We start from the raw sequence: 16,540 nt of genomic DNA on the forward strand, positions 1-16,540 counted from the left end.
TGGAGGAAATCTTGGAAAACAAATCTGTTTTCAGAGATAAATTGTGTACCTCCAAGCAATCTACAGTTTTTGTGGAAGCAACGTACAACAATGAATGGGGCTCAGGGTTTGACCGCGATGGTACGTGCAACATCAAACCTGAACACTGGCCGGGAAAAACCACTCTTGGTGTCCTTATGAAAAAAATGCAAAAAAAGTTCAAAAAAGAAAACTGAGTGATTCTACAAAAAACGAAGAAAGCAAAAACAAAAAGAACATTCGAACCAACGCACAATAGTGCAAATGCTACACCAACTTAGAGAAATGTCCGACAGCGATGTATCTGGCTGTAATCCTGATACAGAGAGTTCCGAGGATGAGAAGTAACTGTATTTTCTCCGGTAAGTCTGATGCAGCATTTCATGAACAGTGATATGTGCTTAGTGTTATATTTATTTGCAGAAAAAAAATGGCATACTTTAAAAATGCTATCATGAATTGGTATAATGTTTTATTATTTGTAAACTATATAATTATACTTAAATTAGCTTATTTCCCTTTTTTCTTATATGACATTATTATACAGTTATATCCACCAGACAAATGAAAAATTTAAGTTTACTGTCGGTGAATGTAAGAGGTCTCCATTCGCCAGAAAAAAGAGCTAAAATTTTTACATTGTTAGAAGAGAGTAAAATAGGTATAATACTTTTACAAAAAAATTCATTTTGTTGAAAAACGTGTGGAAAATTATGACAGAAAATGGAACGGGAATATAGTTCATGCCTTTTCAGACTCTCTTTTTAGTAGAGGTGTTTCCATTCTTTTCAACAAAGAATGTAATGTAGATACTTTAAATGTACATAAGTCTAATGATGGAAGAAAAATACTTGTCAATGTAAAAATAGACGATAATTTATTTACAATCATTAACGTATATGCACCTAATAAAGAGTCAGATAGGTTAGCCTTTTTAAACACTCTCAACACATTTATTTCCTCTTTTTCTGCGCAAGATAGTACAATCATAATAAGGGGTGATTTCAGTTGCAATTTTAATAAAGAAAATGACAAATCCAATAAAAAAATTAAGTAAAATAGTAAATAAGCTGGACTTAGTCGACGTATGGCTTAATAAAAATCCTGCTTACAATGGTTATACATGGTGTGATGCAGAAAATTGTCCAAAGAGTAGGATAAATTATACTTTTGTAAATAAAGACTTCATAGAACGTGTAAAAAATATCATTGTCAGACGAATTCCAGGTACTCATAATAATAGCACACGGTTAAGTGACCACAGATATCTTAAATGTACTTTAAATCTTAGTAAACTAGAAAGAGGTGCATGTTACTGGAAATTAAATGTATCTCACCTTGAAAAATGATGATTACAAGCACGGTATAATAGATATAATTAACAATATTGATGAAACGCAAGATCCAGTTTTAAAATGGGAAACTTTTGAAATAAGTGTTCGTGATTATTCTATTAAATACGCAAAACAATCTAAGTATAATATAAAATATAAAGTAAAATTGCTTGAGGAAAAAATCGATAATATTGAATCTTTGCCTAGTTCAAAAATTAATATGAATGAAAAGCGAAAACTAGAGAAAGAGTTAGATGCAATGTATGATGAAATTGCTAAAGGAGCTCAAATAAGATTAAAAGCTCCATGGATAAGCGATAGAGAGCGAAATACAAGTTTCTTTCTAGGATTTGGATAAAAAACCTTCAATCAAATAATACCATAACTGAATTAAAAAATAATAATAAAATATTTGCTAGTATAAGTGAAATTTTACAAGAAATGTGCCTTTTTTACGAAAACTTATATACAAGCAAATCTGTTGATACAATATTTCGTCATATTTACAAGACATTGAATGTCCAAAACTCAATGATCGCGAGAGAAAGTTTTGCGACACATTTCCAACATTTGATGGGTGTTCAAATGTAGTTCATAATTTAAAGAGCATCAAATCTCCCGGTTTAGATGGATTATCAGCGGAATTTTATAAATGTTTTTGGAATATAATTGGACCTCTCTTTTACGAAGTTTTATTAACTGTATTTGAAAAAGAAGAATTATCATATTCTCCGCGATTGGCACTTATCACTCTTTTATTTAAGAAGGGTGACAAGAATAATCTTAAAAACTCAAACACCGATTACAAGATTATAGCCTTTGTTCTCGCAAAACAATTGCAAAGTGTCATAGATGAATTAATTAGTAATGAACAATCGGCATATATCAAAGGTCGTCACATAGGTTTAAATGCAAGATTAATTTTAGACATTTATGAATATTGTATGGAAAATGAAAGAGACGGATTATTACTATTTTTAGATTTTGAAAAGGCTTTCGATTCAGTCGAGTGGAATTTTCTTTTTCAAGTTCTAAAAAATTTTCTTCAATGGATTAAGATTCTATACAATAAACCAATATTCAGAATTAAAACCAATGGTTGGATTTCTAAAACTTGTAGCATGAATAGAGGTTTTAGACATTGATGCCCTATTTCAGCTCTATTGTATCTATTTGTGGCAGAAATATTGGCCCTTAAAATTAAAAATAACAATAAAATACAAGGTATTAATTTATCAAACATGAAAAGAGATATAAAAAATATTCAGCATGCCGACGATGTCACACTGGCTTTAAAAGATATATCTTCTTTAAATGTTGCAGTAACGACTGTTAATGAATTTTGTAAACTCAAAAATTAATTTAAGCAAAACACAATGTATATTACTAGGTAGTCTTCATGATAAATACACCAATGTAGGAGGCATACAGGTAACTAATGATGCTGTTCGATGTTTAGGTATACACATTGGCCATAAATAAATTCAGCGTTATGAATTGAATTGGTTAAAAACTTTTCAAAATATGGAAAAACTCTTTGAATCTTGGAAAAAAAGAAAATTGACTATTTTTGGAAATCATGTGTCTTTAATTTATTAGCTACGTCACAACTTATTTATATGGGTTCAATATCCCGAACATATTCGACAAATTAAAAGCAGCATATTTAACTTCATAGGAAATAAACGCAATAGAATTAAAAGAGATACTGTGATCGGAAAACAGGAAGATGGTGGAATAGGTGTGATAGATATTGAATTGAAATTTAAGGCTTTAAAGGCGGCATGGACTAGATTCTTAATAGATAAGAATTGTATACTCAGTGAAATAGTAGAAGGCTATTTAAATCGTCTTAATGTCGATGTCAATTATATATTAACTTTATCGGAGACAAAACCGTCAGACTTTGAATTAAAATCATTTCAAACCTCCCGATTTGTAATAAAGAATTATTCTGTAGTTTTAATGATTGTAAAAGATATATCGATGAGACTAAATTATCTAATGTAAGTTTTGCTCAGCAACCAATATGGAATAATGATATGTTTAAATATGAAAACAAAACAATTTGTTTTAAAAACTGGATTCAAAGTGGGATAACACATGTTAAAGACCTTTTTAACAAAAATGGACAATTTAAAACTCTACAAGAATTGTCCTTTGATCTGAAACAAAAATCAAACTGGATGTGTGAATATATAATATTAAAAATGGCAATCTATAATAAAGCTTTAAAATTTAATATGACTTGTTGTTCATACATACAGACTATAGGAAAGTGTTATTTTAATTTTATCAATGGTATATAATGTATTGAAGATAAAAAAAAAAATGTAAATTTTTCTACGATAATCTACTCTTACGAAATTTAAAGCTCCAAGTCATCAATTAATTTTTAAAAAATTATTTTCTGTTGCTAAAGAGAGCTGGAAGTTTATATATAGAAACAAAGTAAAAGACATTTATGACAAAAGAATATGTGAATTTAATTACAAACTGTTAAATAATACATTATGTTGTAACAGTTTTCTTTTTAAATGCAAATACAGAACATCTGCTTTTTGTAATATGTGTGATGAAATTGAAAATATAAGACATTTACTTTTTGATTGTGAACATGTTCAAATACTATGGAAAAATCTGAGTTCTGTGTTAAATTTTGATGTACAGTGGAAAAATGTCATCTTAGGGTTTTATTCTGAACAGTATTCCAAAATACAATTTTTAAATACCTTTGTGTCTTTCCTAGCATATAAGATATATAAATTTAAAATGTTTTGTAGATATCAGAACAAAACTGAAACAAATAGTATGTTACTTTCTAATGTAAAAAATAAGATTAAAAACAATATCGACTTATTAATGAAGTTAACGAAAACTCATATGTCATCACCTGCATACGGGGTATGTATCTCTCAGTTGATTCGATACGCAAGAGCATGCTCTGCGTATGTACAATTTCTAAAACGAGGTAAATTATTGACAAACAAGTTGATGAAACAAGAATATCAGCTGTCTCGTTTAAAGTCATCATTTCATAAGTTCTATGGCCGATACAATGAACTTGTCAGCAAGTACAATTTATCATTGACGCAGCACAGTTAAGGCTGCAGTAAGGAGGCGGGGCCTAATTTATACGGGAAATGCTTACTATGACATCACACAAAAATATAACTTCTTCGAATTACCACAAAATGAAATGATTTGCTATTTTAAACTTTGACGCAGTTTGTATGCAGTGAGAGGCGGATCAAATTATATTTATACAATGAAAAAGGTATTCTGTAATTAAATAAAATATAAATTGTAGATATATAAGAGGCCATTAACTTGGATGCGATGTCTGTTTTATGATTTTATTCATATACTTCCCGTACATTCCCTAGACAAGCGATACTGTCGTATATATGTATACAGATTCACTGAAGGGTAATAGAAGGGTCATAATAAATCGATATATTGCAAGGGCATACCATCAATGAATTATGACAAGCTTTTACACATAAACTGAAGAAGTATGAAGATATTTGAAAAGTGCTGCGAACCTGTTGAAATCTTGCAAATGATTTAATTATATCTGTATTTAATGTACTTGACCAGCAAATTATTCAACATACGGTCTAACAAATGTAATTTTAGCAATTAGATAGAAGAATCTATATAGGTTCGCAGCACTTTTCACAATCTACAAAGAGTGTTGAAAATAATTATATGTTAAACTTAGATTTTTAACTTGGTTATGCCCTTGCAATATTAGAATTTATAGATGACCTCAATACTTCAGGTATATTTGCTAAAATCACGTGACTTCCACATCACGTGACAAGTCTTAATAAGAAATCTAATCGTACTCAACATTTAGTTTTCAACCACATTGCATTTGTCCAATAATAGTAAAGTCCTAAAAAGAAATGCCCATCCTTGTAAAGAATGTATTTTCTATCTAAAAAATTCGCCGATATTTCTATTTGGCACCTTAACTGTGCTGCGGAGTCAAATGCTGACCGACATTTTTCATACTTATTGTTGGGCCATTATTTACACACTGAATTGTCGACGGATTTTTCCGTCATGACAAAGAGCACACGGCGGGTGTGACGGGTGTGACCGGTCGGCAGGGGATGCTAACTCCTCCATGACACCTGATCCCACCTCTAATGTTTGGAGGTCCGTGTTTGCTCTGCTCCTGTTTTGTATTGTTTATTGGACTTTTAAGCTTGAATACTGTTCGTTATCTCCGTATATTTCATGTTTAAAAGTAAAATAGTGTCATTTGTAGAAATGCTATAATTGATATATGTTTTTCTGTTATTCTTGTTATCCTATCTTGACCCGGGATAGTTAGAAATTTTAAATGGGTTTACATTATCATTAATAAATAACTTAAAAAAATACTTAATAAACGGGGGTTAACTCAGAATATAAGGGAATAAAATTTCTTTTGTTAATTTTCCCTAACTTTAAATGTTCCGAAAAAAATTGATTCCGACATCAGACATCATATATATATCCAATACGATTTATGCTTCTGTAGAATGGTTTGTTCTGGTGTGATAATAAAGACGTGACTGTGATTTTTACACTGTGATCTACATATTCAGAAGTATTAATAATAAAGTCACGATTTCAATTTTTTTCTTATCTACCAGTCGTGCACATAAATTTCCTTTGACAAGACTCACGCTTGTTAACTAATAACTATGGGAATATTGTACATTTTTGTTATATTCATACATGTACAAGCTGTGATCGGGCATGGTGAAAAAAGAATCCTGCTTAATGATCCAGACGTGCTTTTGTCCCAGATCCATGACCTTGAGAGAAAGTATCAGGACGTATTATCAAAGTATTCTGATTTATCCAGAAAGTTCTCTGGTTTAGCAACGCAGTATTCCGATATATCAACAAAGTATACAGAACTTGTGGCAAAAACAACTGATTTGTCTGTAAAATACGATGCTTTGCCTCTCATATATACTGGTAACTTTTTTTAATATCCATAAAAATGTATTTCATTACATTAATCAAGTGATCTAGAATTCAGACTATTAAGTATGTGTAATTGTATCATAGAGTTTATAGAGTTTATCTCGAAAGTCCATTGAGGGCGATAAAGACCTCAATTACGCGGGAGGTCGAGGCTTGACACCCAATGTTTGTTACATCGTTACCCTAAAGACTACGACAAAAGCTGATGGTCCCGAATATCTTGTTCAATATTTTAGATATCTCGTATTAGGAAGATATGACAATGTCAATAGTTTTATCAGCAAACAAAATATAGAAATACGCAGAAGTTGTAATATCTCATTTCATTTTTAAACCCACATGCAAGCAGAAATTTTAAAGAAAGTACTTTTCATAATGTTATTTTTTAATCCAAATTCAAATTCCTGTAATATAATGTATTATATAAAAAACAATTCTGAGATAAAGCAAGAAATATTAAGGAACAGGAATAAAAAAAAATCAAATGTTGCCATGATATTCTTTACAATTGAATCATCAATGAGTTGTTCATAACTTTCTTCAATTCTTAAATGATCAGCAAAACTTCAACGATACATAATTTTGTACACATGGTTTTTATTTAAGCCAGTGGAGTGTTTGTACGATGGGGGCGAAAGGACTGTCCTTCTGAAAACAACACTGAACTTGTTTACTCCGGTACGTAAAAAAAAATAATTATTCTTTAACTTTTCAATCGTCAACTTCCCTTACTTATGCAGCAATATACCTTCATCACCTGCATACTGGGTTTATATCTCTCAGTTAATTCGAAACGCAGGAGCATGTCCTACGTGTGAACAATTTCTAAAACGAGGTAAGTTATTGACAAATAAGTTGATGAAACAAGAATATCAGCAGTTTCATTTAAACTCATCATTTCGTAAGTTCTATGGTCGACCTTGACCTTACAATTTATTATTAGGTCACATGCTGACTGACGTTTTTCATACTAATTGTTAGGCCATTATTTACACACTGAATTGTCTACGGATTTTTCATTATGAAAAACATACCAACTGATAAAAGATCGCAATAGCGCACATGTAAATTCAGCTTATTCTGGAAATTCTTATCACTAAAGGCTATTTAGATATTGTTAATAAGGAATTCAAATATATTTTTATATCAGCTTCATAGTACTTTCTTGAAGAATAGATTATCTTCTAGGATTTGCCGGTGGATCTTGGTATGCTCATTCTGGTGCTGCAGCTGAATTTGTTTGTCTACCACCTGATCCTAACTTGACCACCAAATTCACCACATCTAATGCTTTCATGCATGGTGCAGAATACGATTCGACTGACTTTGGACATAATAATGGCGATGATTTGCCTTGTGTCGTTTGTAGAAGGACTACACAATCAAGCGTGTTGATGATACCAGGAATGAACAACTGTTACACAGGATGGACCGAGCAATATCGTGGTTACCTTGCAGCTGGACAGTATAATGATGCAGCTGCTACGCAGTATATATGTCTGGATGAACACTCTGATGCTCTTCAAGCGGGAGAACGTAATGACAATGGGAAATTCGTCCATCCCGTAAAAGCGGTGTGTGGAGCACTGGCATGCCCCCCATACCACAACAACACTTACCTATCATTTGTTGTGTGTACAAAGTAAACACGAAGAGAACAATGTCTCTTACTTTTTTTCAGAGTTTAATGAGATAAAATGTTGAAATTTATCCAGTTTTATTTACGTTTCTCACTACAATAAACCATGGATTTCAGGAGATATGTAACAAAACGTATACTAAGAACAAATTAGCCGCAAGCTGATAAACAACCTCTAAGAATTCTAATTGGTGTAATTTCTACTGTGGCGGTCAGACGGGATCGATCGCCGGTGGCCAGATAGCTCAGTTGGTAGAGCACCTGACTGGAGTTTCAGGGGGCCCGGGTTCGAATCCCGGTCTGGTCCGCTGCATTTTTCTCCTCTCCCGTTACATTTGGTGCCGTGCCATGCCCTGGAAGTGACAGGTGAAAGACCTGCCAGGGAAGAGCCTGGGTTGGTGTCTTCGGGGGCCGAAGACCTTTAAGGAGGGAGGAATGTGGCGGTCAGACGGGATCGATCGCCGGTGGCCAGATAGCTCAGTTGGTAGAGCACTGGAGTTTCAGGGGGCCCGGGTTCGAATCCCGGTCTGGTCCGCTGCATTTTTCTCCTCTCCCGTTACACTACTATTATATAATTGACTCGATTTTTTGTGCTTTAAAACCGGTAAATCGGGAGAGAACTGCAAAATACTTTAAATATAAAAACATTGTACCTAATTGACGTTTTCACGTCGGAACTTTTTTTTCTACTAGGGCTAATTAATAATTACTGTTATAATGATTCTTGAATCCGGAATTTGTATCTGACATATCTTAATTTTACAATTTCTTTCGTTATTAGATACTCGTATTCTGTCTTACACAAACCAGAACACAACAAAGTTTGACTATCGTTCAAAACATACATTAATGATTATAAAAAAGAAAAAAATACAATCTAGCAAAGGCGGACCACAGCGTAACAAAGTCGGACTATTATGTAATTCTTATAACAGGAAACAACGGCAAGTAAGAAATGGAACTACAATATCTCATGATAAGTTATCAGTGTACTGAAATACGCAAAATACAACACTCAAAAGGACATCCTTTATTAAACTTTATAATTATAAAATGTTGACCAAGAAAAGATAAAACTTATATGAAAGCTTCCTAACATAGTCCAGATTCAAGTTTGTTTGAATCATGACCAAGGGTAGGCAAAGTTTTACATAGGAATATATATGCAAACTTTCTCTAAAATCCTTCTCAAAGATATCAATATGCAAGCATAAATTCTAGACAGTGCTGATTTAAGTTTGTTCAAATCATTTCCCTTGAATAGGCTTGAACCGTAATAGGGGATCAAAGTTTCAAAGTTTTACATGGGAATATACTAGTATTGGAAAAATGTTTAATTTTGTCCAAAAATAGCAGGACCGTAATTAGTGGTATTAATATGTAAAAGTTAAAGATAACGAACAGTGATCGATCAAAAAAAAAAATCACAAACAACACAAATATATGAAGAGGGCGTTATTAAACATTGTAAAAAGCTTACTAAAGCAAAATGAAAAAAAAATATTATGTGAAGGATGAGATAAAAGGTGGGATCAGGTGCCACGGAGAAGTATGCATCCTCTGTCGATCGGTCACACCATGTGTTCCTTGTCATGATCGGGAAAATGGAAATAGACAATTCAATGTGTAAATAATAGCCAAATAATTAGTATGAAAAACGTCAGTCAGCATTCGACTTAATGAGAGATTGTACTTGCTGACAAGGTCATTGTATCGACCATAGAACTTGCGAAATGATGACTTTCAACGAGACTCTTGGTATCATTGTTTCATCAACTTGTTTGTCAATAGCTATAATTAACAGAAAGTTAGACTATATGAGTTGACATTTTTGCTCTTGTGAGCCACATCATTTTTTTTAAATTTGTAATTGATGACTACAATAAACATACAATCAAACCATTCCAATACCTTAAGCAGTGAAAAAAAATATGAGGAAAAAATTCACTGGATTTATTAAGTTGTTATACGATTTTACCTCACATCTATAGAGATAAATACAAGAGATGACCAATAAAACAAGTACACAACAAAAAACACCAATGTTTCTAGAAAATCATTCAAGACAAGTACAGGTGGTTTATACAGGTGTGTCTCAAGTCTACTTAATGGAGAATTGGTTTTTGTCATTTGTGAGGAAGCCATTAACACACAAAATCAGAACATCAAAATGCAACAATCTGATAAACCTCTTAAGCATAATCTGTCTGATAAAAGATACAATGCAAGCTACAGTGTAATCTGGAAGAAGTAAAAATACAACCTAGATTTCAGCAAAATTAATCCATACATATTCTTCAATCACAGACATACATGTACCAAACTAAGCAACTGAAAAATAAACATCCAATCTCACACTCTCAGTCAATAGTTTAGGTTTTCCTGAAAATCATGGGACTTAATTATATATAATTTTTTTGTATTTTTCTTAAATATCATGGGACTTAATAATTACATGTATGTATGTACAAATTTTTGTATAGTCTGAATTTATCATTTTCACCTGGCCAAAAAGAATAGGATGCAATTTTTTTTTTAAGGAATAGTAATTTCACTCTTAAGAATGATTAACAGTTTTAAACATTTGGAGACTAGACAGTCAGAAATCTTCTGTAAAAGAAACAGAAAAAGTAACCTAAAATTGGCATGGGAATACTTCTTTACAATATTTTTGTGTTTATATTAATAGTGAATTAGCAATTGCAGAAAATCTCTTGTGAATTTAATGCACTGGGATGACTTCGGCAGGCAAGGAGTTTACAGACCTAACAGCTGTAATACTTTATCAGTCACTTACATAAACAGAATTTGAATTTTGAAATCTTACCTCATCTTATTTTTTTATCTTATACTATTTGTTAGGAATCTCTGTTTACATAATTACTTGGCTGTAAATTTTATGTGTCATTTGGTGATTTCACATTCAGACTTGCTACATCAGTGAGGTTAAGTGCAAATGCATGCTACATGCCTTTACTAATGTTTGCAGAATTAAAATTGATCCAAGGTAAAATATTATTTTCCTTCTGCAATTAAGTATCTTTTAAAATTCTGTAAATTGTGTATGCATTTACTTCCCTTGTCCTCTTGTCACATGATGTAATTGTGGGCGATAAATTTTCCTCCCATTTCAAAAGAGTTCCAATGGTGCAAAATTTGAAAATGTTTTAACCAAATTAAGAAAGATTTCAGTCAGAATAGTCACACTTAAGGAAACAGCTATCTTCTATAAATTGTAAAATGATAAAAGTATTTAATTTGTTTTTACATTTAAAAAAATGTGAATAAAGTAAACAATACAATGTAGAATTTGTATCACACAGATTATATAACACTTGATTAATCTCAACATGGTCATTATCATGAATTATTGCACATGCTTTAAAACCATACAACAGTTATTTCTTCAAGTACTTAATTTCATTCAGAGTTTTGCAATCATAGGTAAAAATTACAAAAACGCATTCACATTCTCCCTTCCTGTTAACTTGAGAAAAAAAATGAGTTGCATTTATTTAAAAGGTACCTTTGAAAAAAATTATATGAACAGTTATAATTTCAAACTGGAAACATGAATATTTTGAATGCTATGACATATATTAAAAATACCCAATCAAAACAAGTAAGTAAATAATTCCACAAGCAATAATGAACAAGAAACATCCACTTTCTGCATAATATTTCAAAAATCATGAAACTACATATTTATATAAGTGGAAAACAAAATCAGAGACAACAGAATGGCTTTGTAATTTTCATTTTTTAAATCTGAATTTAGTTTGAGTTATTGTGTTGGTTGTTTAGTATATAATCTTTAATTTACAGATTGATGAGTGATAAATCATTCAATATCCACTTCTATTTGAACACAAAATTTTAGTCCTTATAGGGGAAGAACTCTTAACATAAAATGGTGATGCAAAAAAATATATAAGCATTATCAGTAGGGTTTAAGACATATAATTGTTTTAAAAAAAAATTCAGAAAAAGAACCCGATTTTCATAAGAGTTATCTCTTAGAAAAAAAATGAAGAGTTATCCCTCTTACCAGAAATTGAAAGAGTTATCTCTCTTTGTAAAAGCTCGTTCTTCTTTAAGTTACAGACTGCTGTTGTCTCATTCAGTAAACTTTATGGCACAAACCTAATGTGTGGTCCTACATTTAGCACTGTCTATACATTTATATGTATACATCAGTATTTCAGCACTTCATTCATGTACAATTTAAACAATATCATGCTAAAGAATGGACATTATACTAATATTCAATTTAATTTAACTCCATTTAATCATAAAACTCTCAATCAACACATCTTGTTTTAATACAGAATGAAAGATCAATAAAAAAGGCATTAAAAAAAATACAAACAAATTTTGGTGTTTGGATCTAGTCCTTACACTGAACACAGTCTATATCATCCTAAATAACTAAATTTTTATTTGCATTAGAATTTATTTTTGTGTAATTGGGCAAGACTTCATACCTTAACTAAAGATTATCAACAATATTCACCAAATATTTTTTAATAACTAACTTCACAGAAAGTAAGGTGACATGAAAAACCATATGCTCAGTAAAACTGTCAATAAAATCATATCTTAAATTCAAAGCAAAATGACAGGTTCAAAAAGAGAAAACACATCCAAAAAAAAAAAAATGCAAAAAATTAACTCTTTGTATGAATATCACCTTCACACTAAATGACCTCCATCCCAAAACATCTTAAACTCCTTATAAACAAGTTAAGAATGCCCAACTTCCATGATTCCTCTGACATCCTTTTCCTGTTCCCACAATGCCCTTCACTTCCTGTTTCTACATAGTGACTTCCTGTTCCTGTCCCAGTCCATCCAGTATAATTCCCATCGGTGTCCTCTTCAGTCCCGCGGTCTCCAGTTTGTTTGTCCATTTGTTTTTTAATCCTCTCATTCTCAAGGAAGCATGAATCAAGGTCACTGTAATATACAGAAATTAAACCATTTTAAATCTATATCTACTCTTTACAAATAAATATGCAGACTCAAATCAACGACATTATCAGATAGCTGGACAATACGACCCTAATGATCTTTCTTGCCGAACTCCCAAATAATTAATAATCTGTAAATTTGTACATTTGCGTTGTACATCACTGGTCATTCTACCTACTCACACATTTCTCCTCGTCTGCTTAATCAGGAATGGCACTGAGAGTCTCCTTATAAGTCTTAACCCCTCAAAACTTAATCAGGCACTTACATGTAATTATGATTACATATCAGTTAAAAAACAAGTTTTTTTTTAGTAAAAAATGATATACACAGACACTGATACAATGAATGAATAAAAGTCATGAAAAACTTAACATTTTTTTAAAGTACTTAAATCAAGTAAATATATAGTTCTTTTATAAATAATAAATTCAAACACAGAAATGTTATATGTAGCATGAAATGTCTTGGCAAGAAACATCTTTGGGGGCAAAGAGTCTCAGCCTGAATTGTCAGTGGGGACAAATCGTCCTGTTACCCTGTTCACCTATCAAGCTATTACATTTTTCAAGTAACGCATTCAAAAACAAAAAAATTAGAGGCCAATGGGCCACAAATCTTACCTGAGTCACCTTGGCTTCATGTTCTTCATCATCAGATTTTCTTACATGCAAAATTTTTTGCCCTCTTTATTCCAATGAAAAATTATGACTCAACCTAGCCCCAAGGGTCATGGTTTAACTCACTTCAATCCATTCAACATGGTAACAATAAGAGCAGTACATCTAACATACATGTAGCCTAGCTGTTTTGGAGAAAATTCTTTTTTCCCATAACAAGAATTATGCCAAAATTTAACCCCACCCACAAACCCTGGTTCCATAACTTGTATAAAACAAAAAATTGAATTAAAAAAACTTGACATTATCACATATCAATACCAATCAGTAGTTTTTAAGAACATTTTCTTTAAAGCTTTTAAAACTTTGATCTCCTATTACTGCCCCAATCTATCAACAGGATTCCTAGTGCAGTAGTTCTTGAGAAGATTTGAGAAGATTTTAAAATAGCCACACCCTATTTAAGTTTACAGACATATGGACAGACAAGGTGTGGTCAAAAAAGCAAACTAAACTTACACTTGTAGTTCAGGTGAGCTGAAAAGTTATATACAAAGAGTGAATAAACTTACACAACAGTGGAAAAGCAATCCCGAACATGAAAACAATGACAGCCCCAAACATGTACACGAGCAGATAGCCGGCTGCCACAATGATGATCAGACTAATTACTGGGTGGTTTTTCTTGAATCTGCGAGCCGTCCACTGACTGTTAGTACAGTAAACAAACACACCAAAGGCCGCCGCTATTGCTGCAAATCCACACACCATCTTCACTGGGTGTAGGATCCTTCAAACAGAAGTGGATTCAGGTTATCAATAACAGAAAAACTTACCGGTAAGTCTTGGTAAATTGTATGTATTGTGTTATTAACAGAGGGAAAAAAAATTCTATTTGCACCCAACTTTTAAAAGATTTCAATAGCTATTTTGTAAATATTGAAATTTCATATTAAAAATATGAATTTTACTTTCAATATTCCAGACTTTTCTTTCATACCACAGTTAGAAATTAAAGATTTAATATTTTTTACCCAAGGGTACACTAAAATAAATAGTCAATGCCTTATGTTAAAATTGTCAGTTAAGAAGAAAAGAGTTGGCAAAGTACAAGTATGCATTCAAAACTTAAAACTGAAATCAGAGTTGTGCACTGTGTCAAACTGTGTAAGTGTGTAAGCAAAAATGGAATTGGTTCCCTTTAGGGATAAAATGGTTCGTCATGGTGTTGATTCAACTTGGTATTTTTTGTTGGTTTGGTACACGATACAAAAATCTCCATTTCTGTTTGGTTAAATTTTAGTCAGGATAGTTGTTCAGTCAGGTTTGGCATTGGTAAAAACATGCTACACAGCATGATTAAATTTTAAAAATGTGATTTTGGAGCTCTGATACTTAATAATCTTTACTAATCAATTCTAGTCAATTTGCACGTAGATTAAGTTACTGGTTTCAGTGAAACAAAATATAGAACAACTTTGAATTTGTTTCCTTCTACCAAAATGTATCATATCGAAAATAACTCTACCATGACAAAATGATACAATATGTATCGTACCATGAAGGAGATGTATCATTTCACCCCTAGTTCCCTTGTCAGTTGTTTTGTCAGCCAGTGCCTGAAGCATTGGTGATATATATGTGTCTATGTGTACAAGTAAACTACAAACCTATAATAGTTATAGCCAATGCTCAATAAATATGTAGGGGAAGTAATTTGATGAAAAGGGAAGTATGGAAAATGGAAAAGCTGCAAGCCAGAATTGATTGCTGATACATGTAAGAGGTGACTGTAAAATTTTCAGAATGGTATTGAACACATAGGAGACAGATTTCAAGGGATATTTCATTATTGCAGCTAAAAATTTTCACAATACGGTATCTTAAGAGGCTGGGATCAAAATGAATTTTTTCTTCCACAAACTAAAATTGAATAAATGAATGAATCAGTGCTTTTTTTCTTTATTAATCCAGAGTTATATATAATTGAATCAGTTACTTGTATTAACCACAGGAGTGGGTAGTGCAGGGCTCTCGATTCTCTATATTTGGGGCCGTGTAAAGACCCCATTCCCAATTCAAAAAAGGTATCTTTTTTCCAATTTAAATGTGTTAATTTTTGCAATCTGTCACTTCCCCAAATATTAAAGAACATTTAGTAAGATATGTAGTTACTAAACCTGTAATTCATATTTCTTTATATTACAAAACAGAAATTTAGTTGATACCAACCACCAGAAACTCAATATATCGATCATGAATATAATGTATAATGTCTGGCTAAGAGTTTTCACTTATGTTTTTTTCAAATGAATTCATAATTAACTACTATTTCTCGCTAGTTTTGAGTCCTGAGAATTATAAACTAGAACTGTTCGTCATCAAAATTATATTCAACATTTTAGGAAAGACAGTGTGTGACAAGTAATAATATTAGATCTAGCAGTTTGATCCGATTCTGATGCTAAAATTTTTAGAAGTTTTAGCATAAAATTACTTTAAAATAGATTATCCAGCGAATGTTTACTACTTTATAGGTCTGGGATTAACTAATGCAAGTATACACATTAACATAAGGTGGGAGCTGACTCACGAGCTCCATATAGTCATACCCTATGACGAGGAATACTATGATTGTCATCAGGAAATAGTTTGTCTGGAAGTAATACAAGTTGTGCATCACCCTGTTAGCCCATTTATCTGGGTCATTCAAGTTTGGCATCTGGAAGCGCGCTGACTCCAGCATAAAGTCGCTCAGACTCCGCAAAGGAGCAAACTGAACGTCTGCCATCGTGAAGTTGCTGACAAAATAAGGCCGCTTATGCCACTGATTAAAAAAAATATTTCTGCTAAAGACAAACGCGCTGTCTAAAAAGTAGAGAATCGATTTAGAATCTATTGATTTTGTTAAATCTGTACTTTTTTAATATGAGAAGTTTTAAGAGAATAAATAAAATAGGCTAATATTT

General features: G+C 32.0%; 3 protein-coding genes and 1 non-coding gene across 4 annotated transcripts in view; 3 read left to right on the forward strand and 1 right to left on the reverse strand.

Annotated features, from left to right (window-relative positions):
- The window catches only part of LOC133195432 (uncharacterized), a 466,395-nt gene that overhangs the window by 425,494 nt on the left and 24,361 nt on the right, over positions 1-16,540 (forward strand). The window lies entirely within an intron of this gene.
- On the forward strand, positions 6,053-7,987 carry LOC133194304 (short-chain collagen C4-like). Its single transcript, XM_061330286.1, has 3 exons — positions 6,053-6,294; positions 6,952-7,019; positions 7,530-7,987. Exons 1-3 carry the CDS (start codon positions 6,053-6,055, stop codon positions 7,985-7,987), a joined length of 768 nt encoding a protein of 255 aa, XP_061186270.1.
- Trnas-gga (transfer RNA serine (anticodon GGA)) lies at positions 8,215-8,287 on the forward strand. The gene has a single exon. It is a non-coding gene; the product is annotated as a tRNA-Ser (tRNA).
- On the reverse strand, positions 9,919-16,378 carry LOC133195429 (PRA1 family protein 3-like). Its single transcript, XM_061331269.1, has 3 exons — positions 16,184-16,378; positions 14,144-14,361; positions 9,919-12,936 (listed from the first exon to the last, which is right to left on the reverse strand). Exons 1-3 carry the CDS (start codon positions 16,360-16,362, stop codon positions 12,797-12,799), a joined length of 537 nt encoding a protein of 178 aa, XP_061187253.1. The 5' UTR covers positions 16,363-16,378; the 3' UTR covers positions 9,919-12,796.

This window comes from Saccostrea echinata, unplaced genomic scaffold, assembly GCF_033153115.1.
Source record: "Saccostrea echinata isolate AGI-Se365-2 ecotype Australia unplaced genomic scaffold, CSIRO_AGI_Sech_v1 ptg000029l, whole genome shotgun sequence".
In the NCBI taxonomy this organism is placed as follows: domain Eukaryota; kingdom Metazoa; phylum Mollusca; class Bivalvia; order Ostreida; family Ostreidae; genus Saccostrea; species Saccostrea echinata.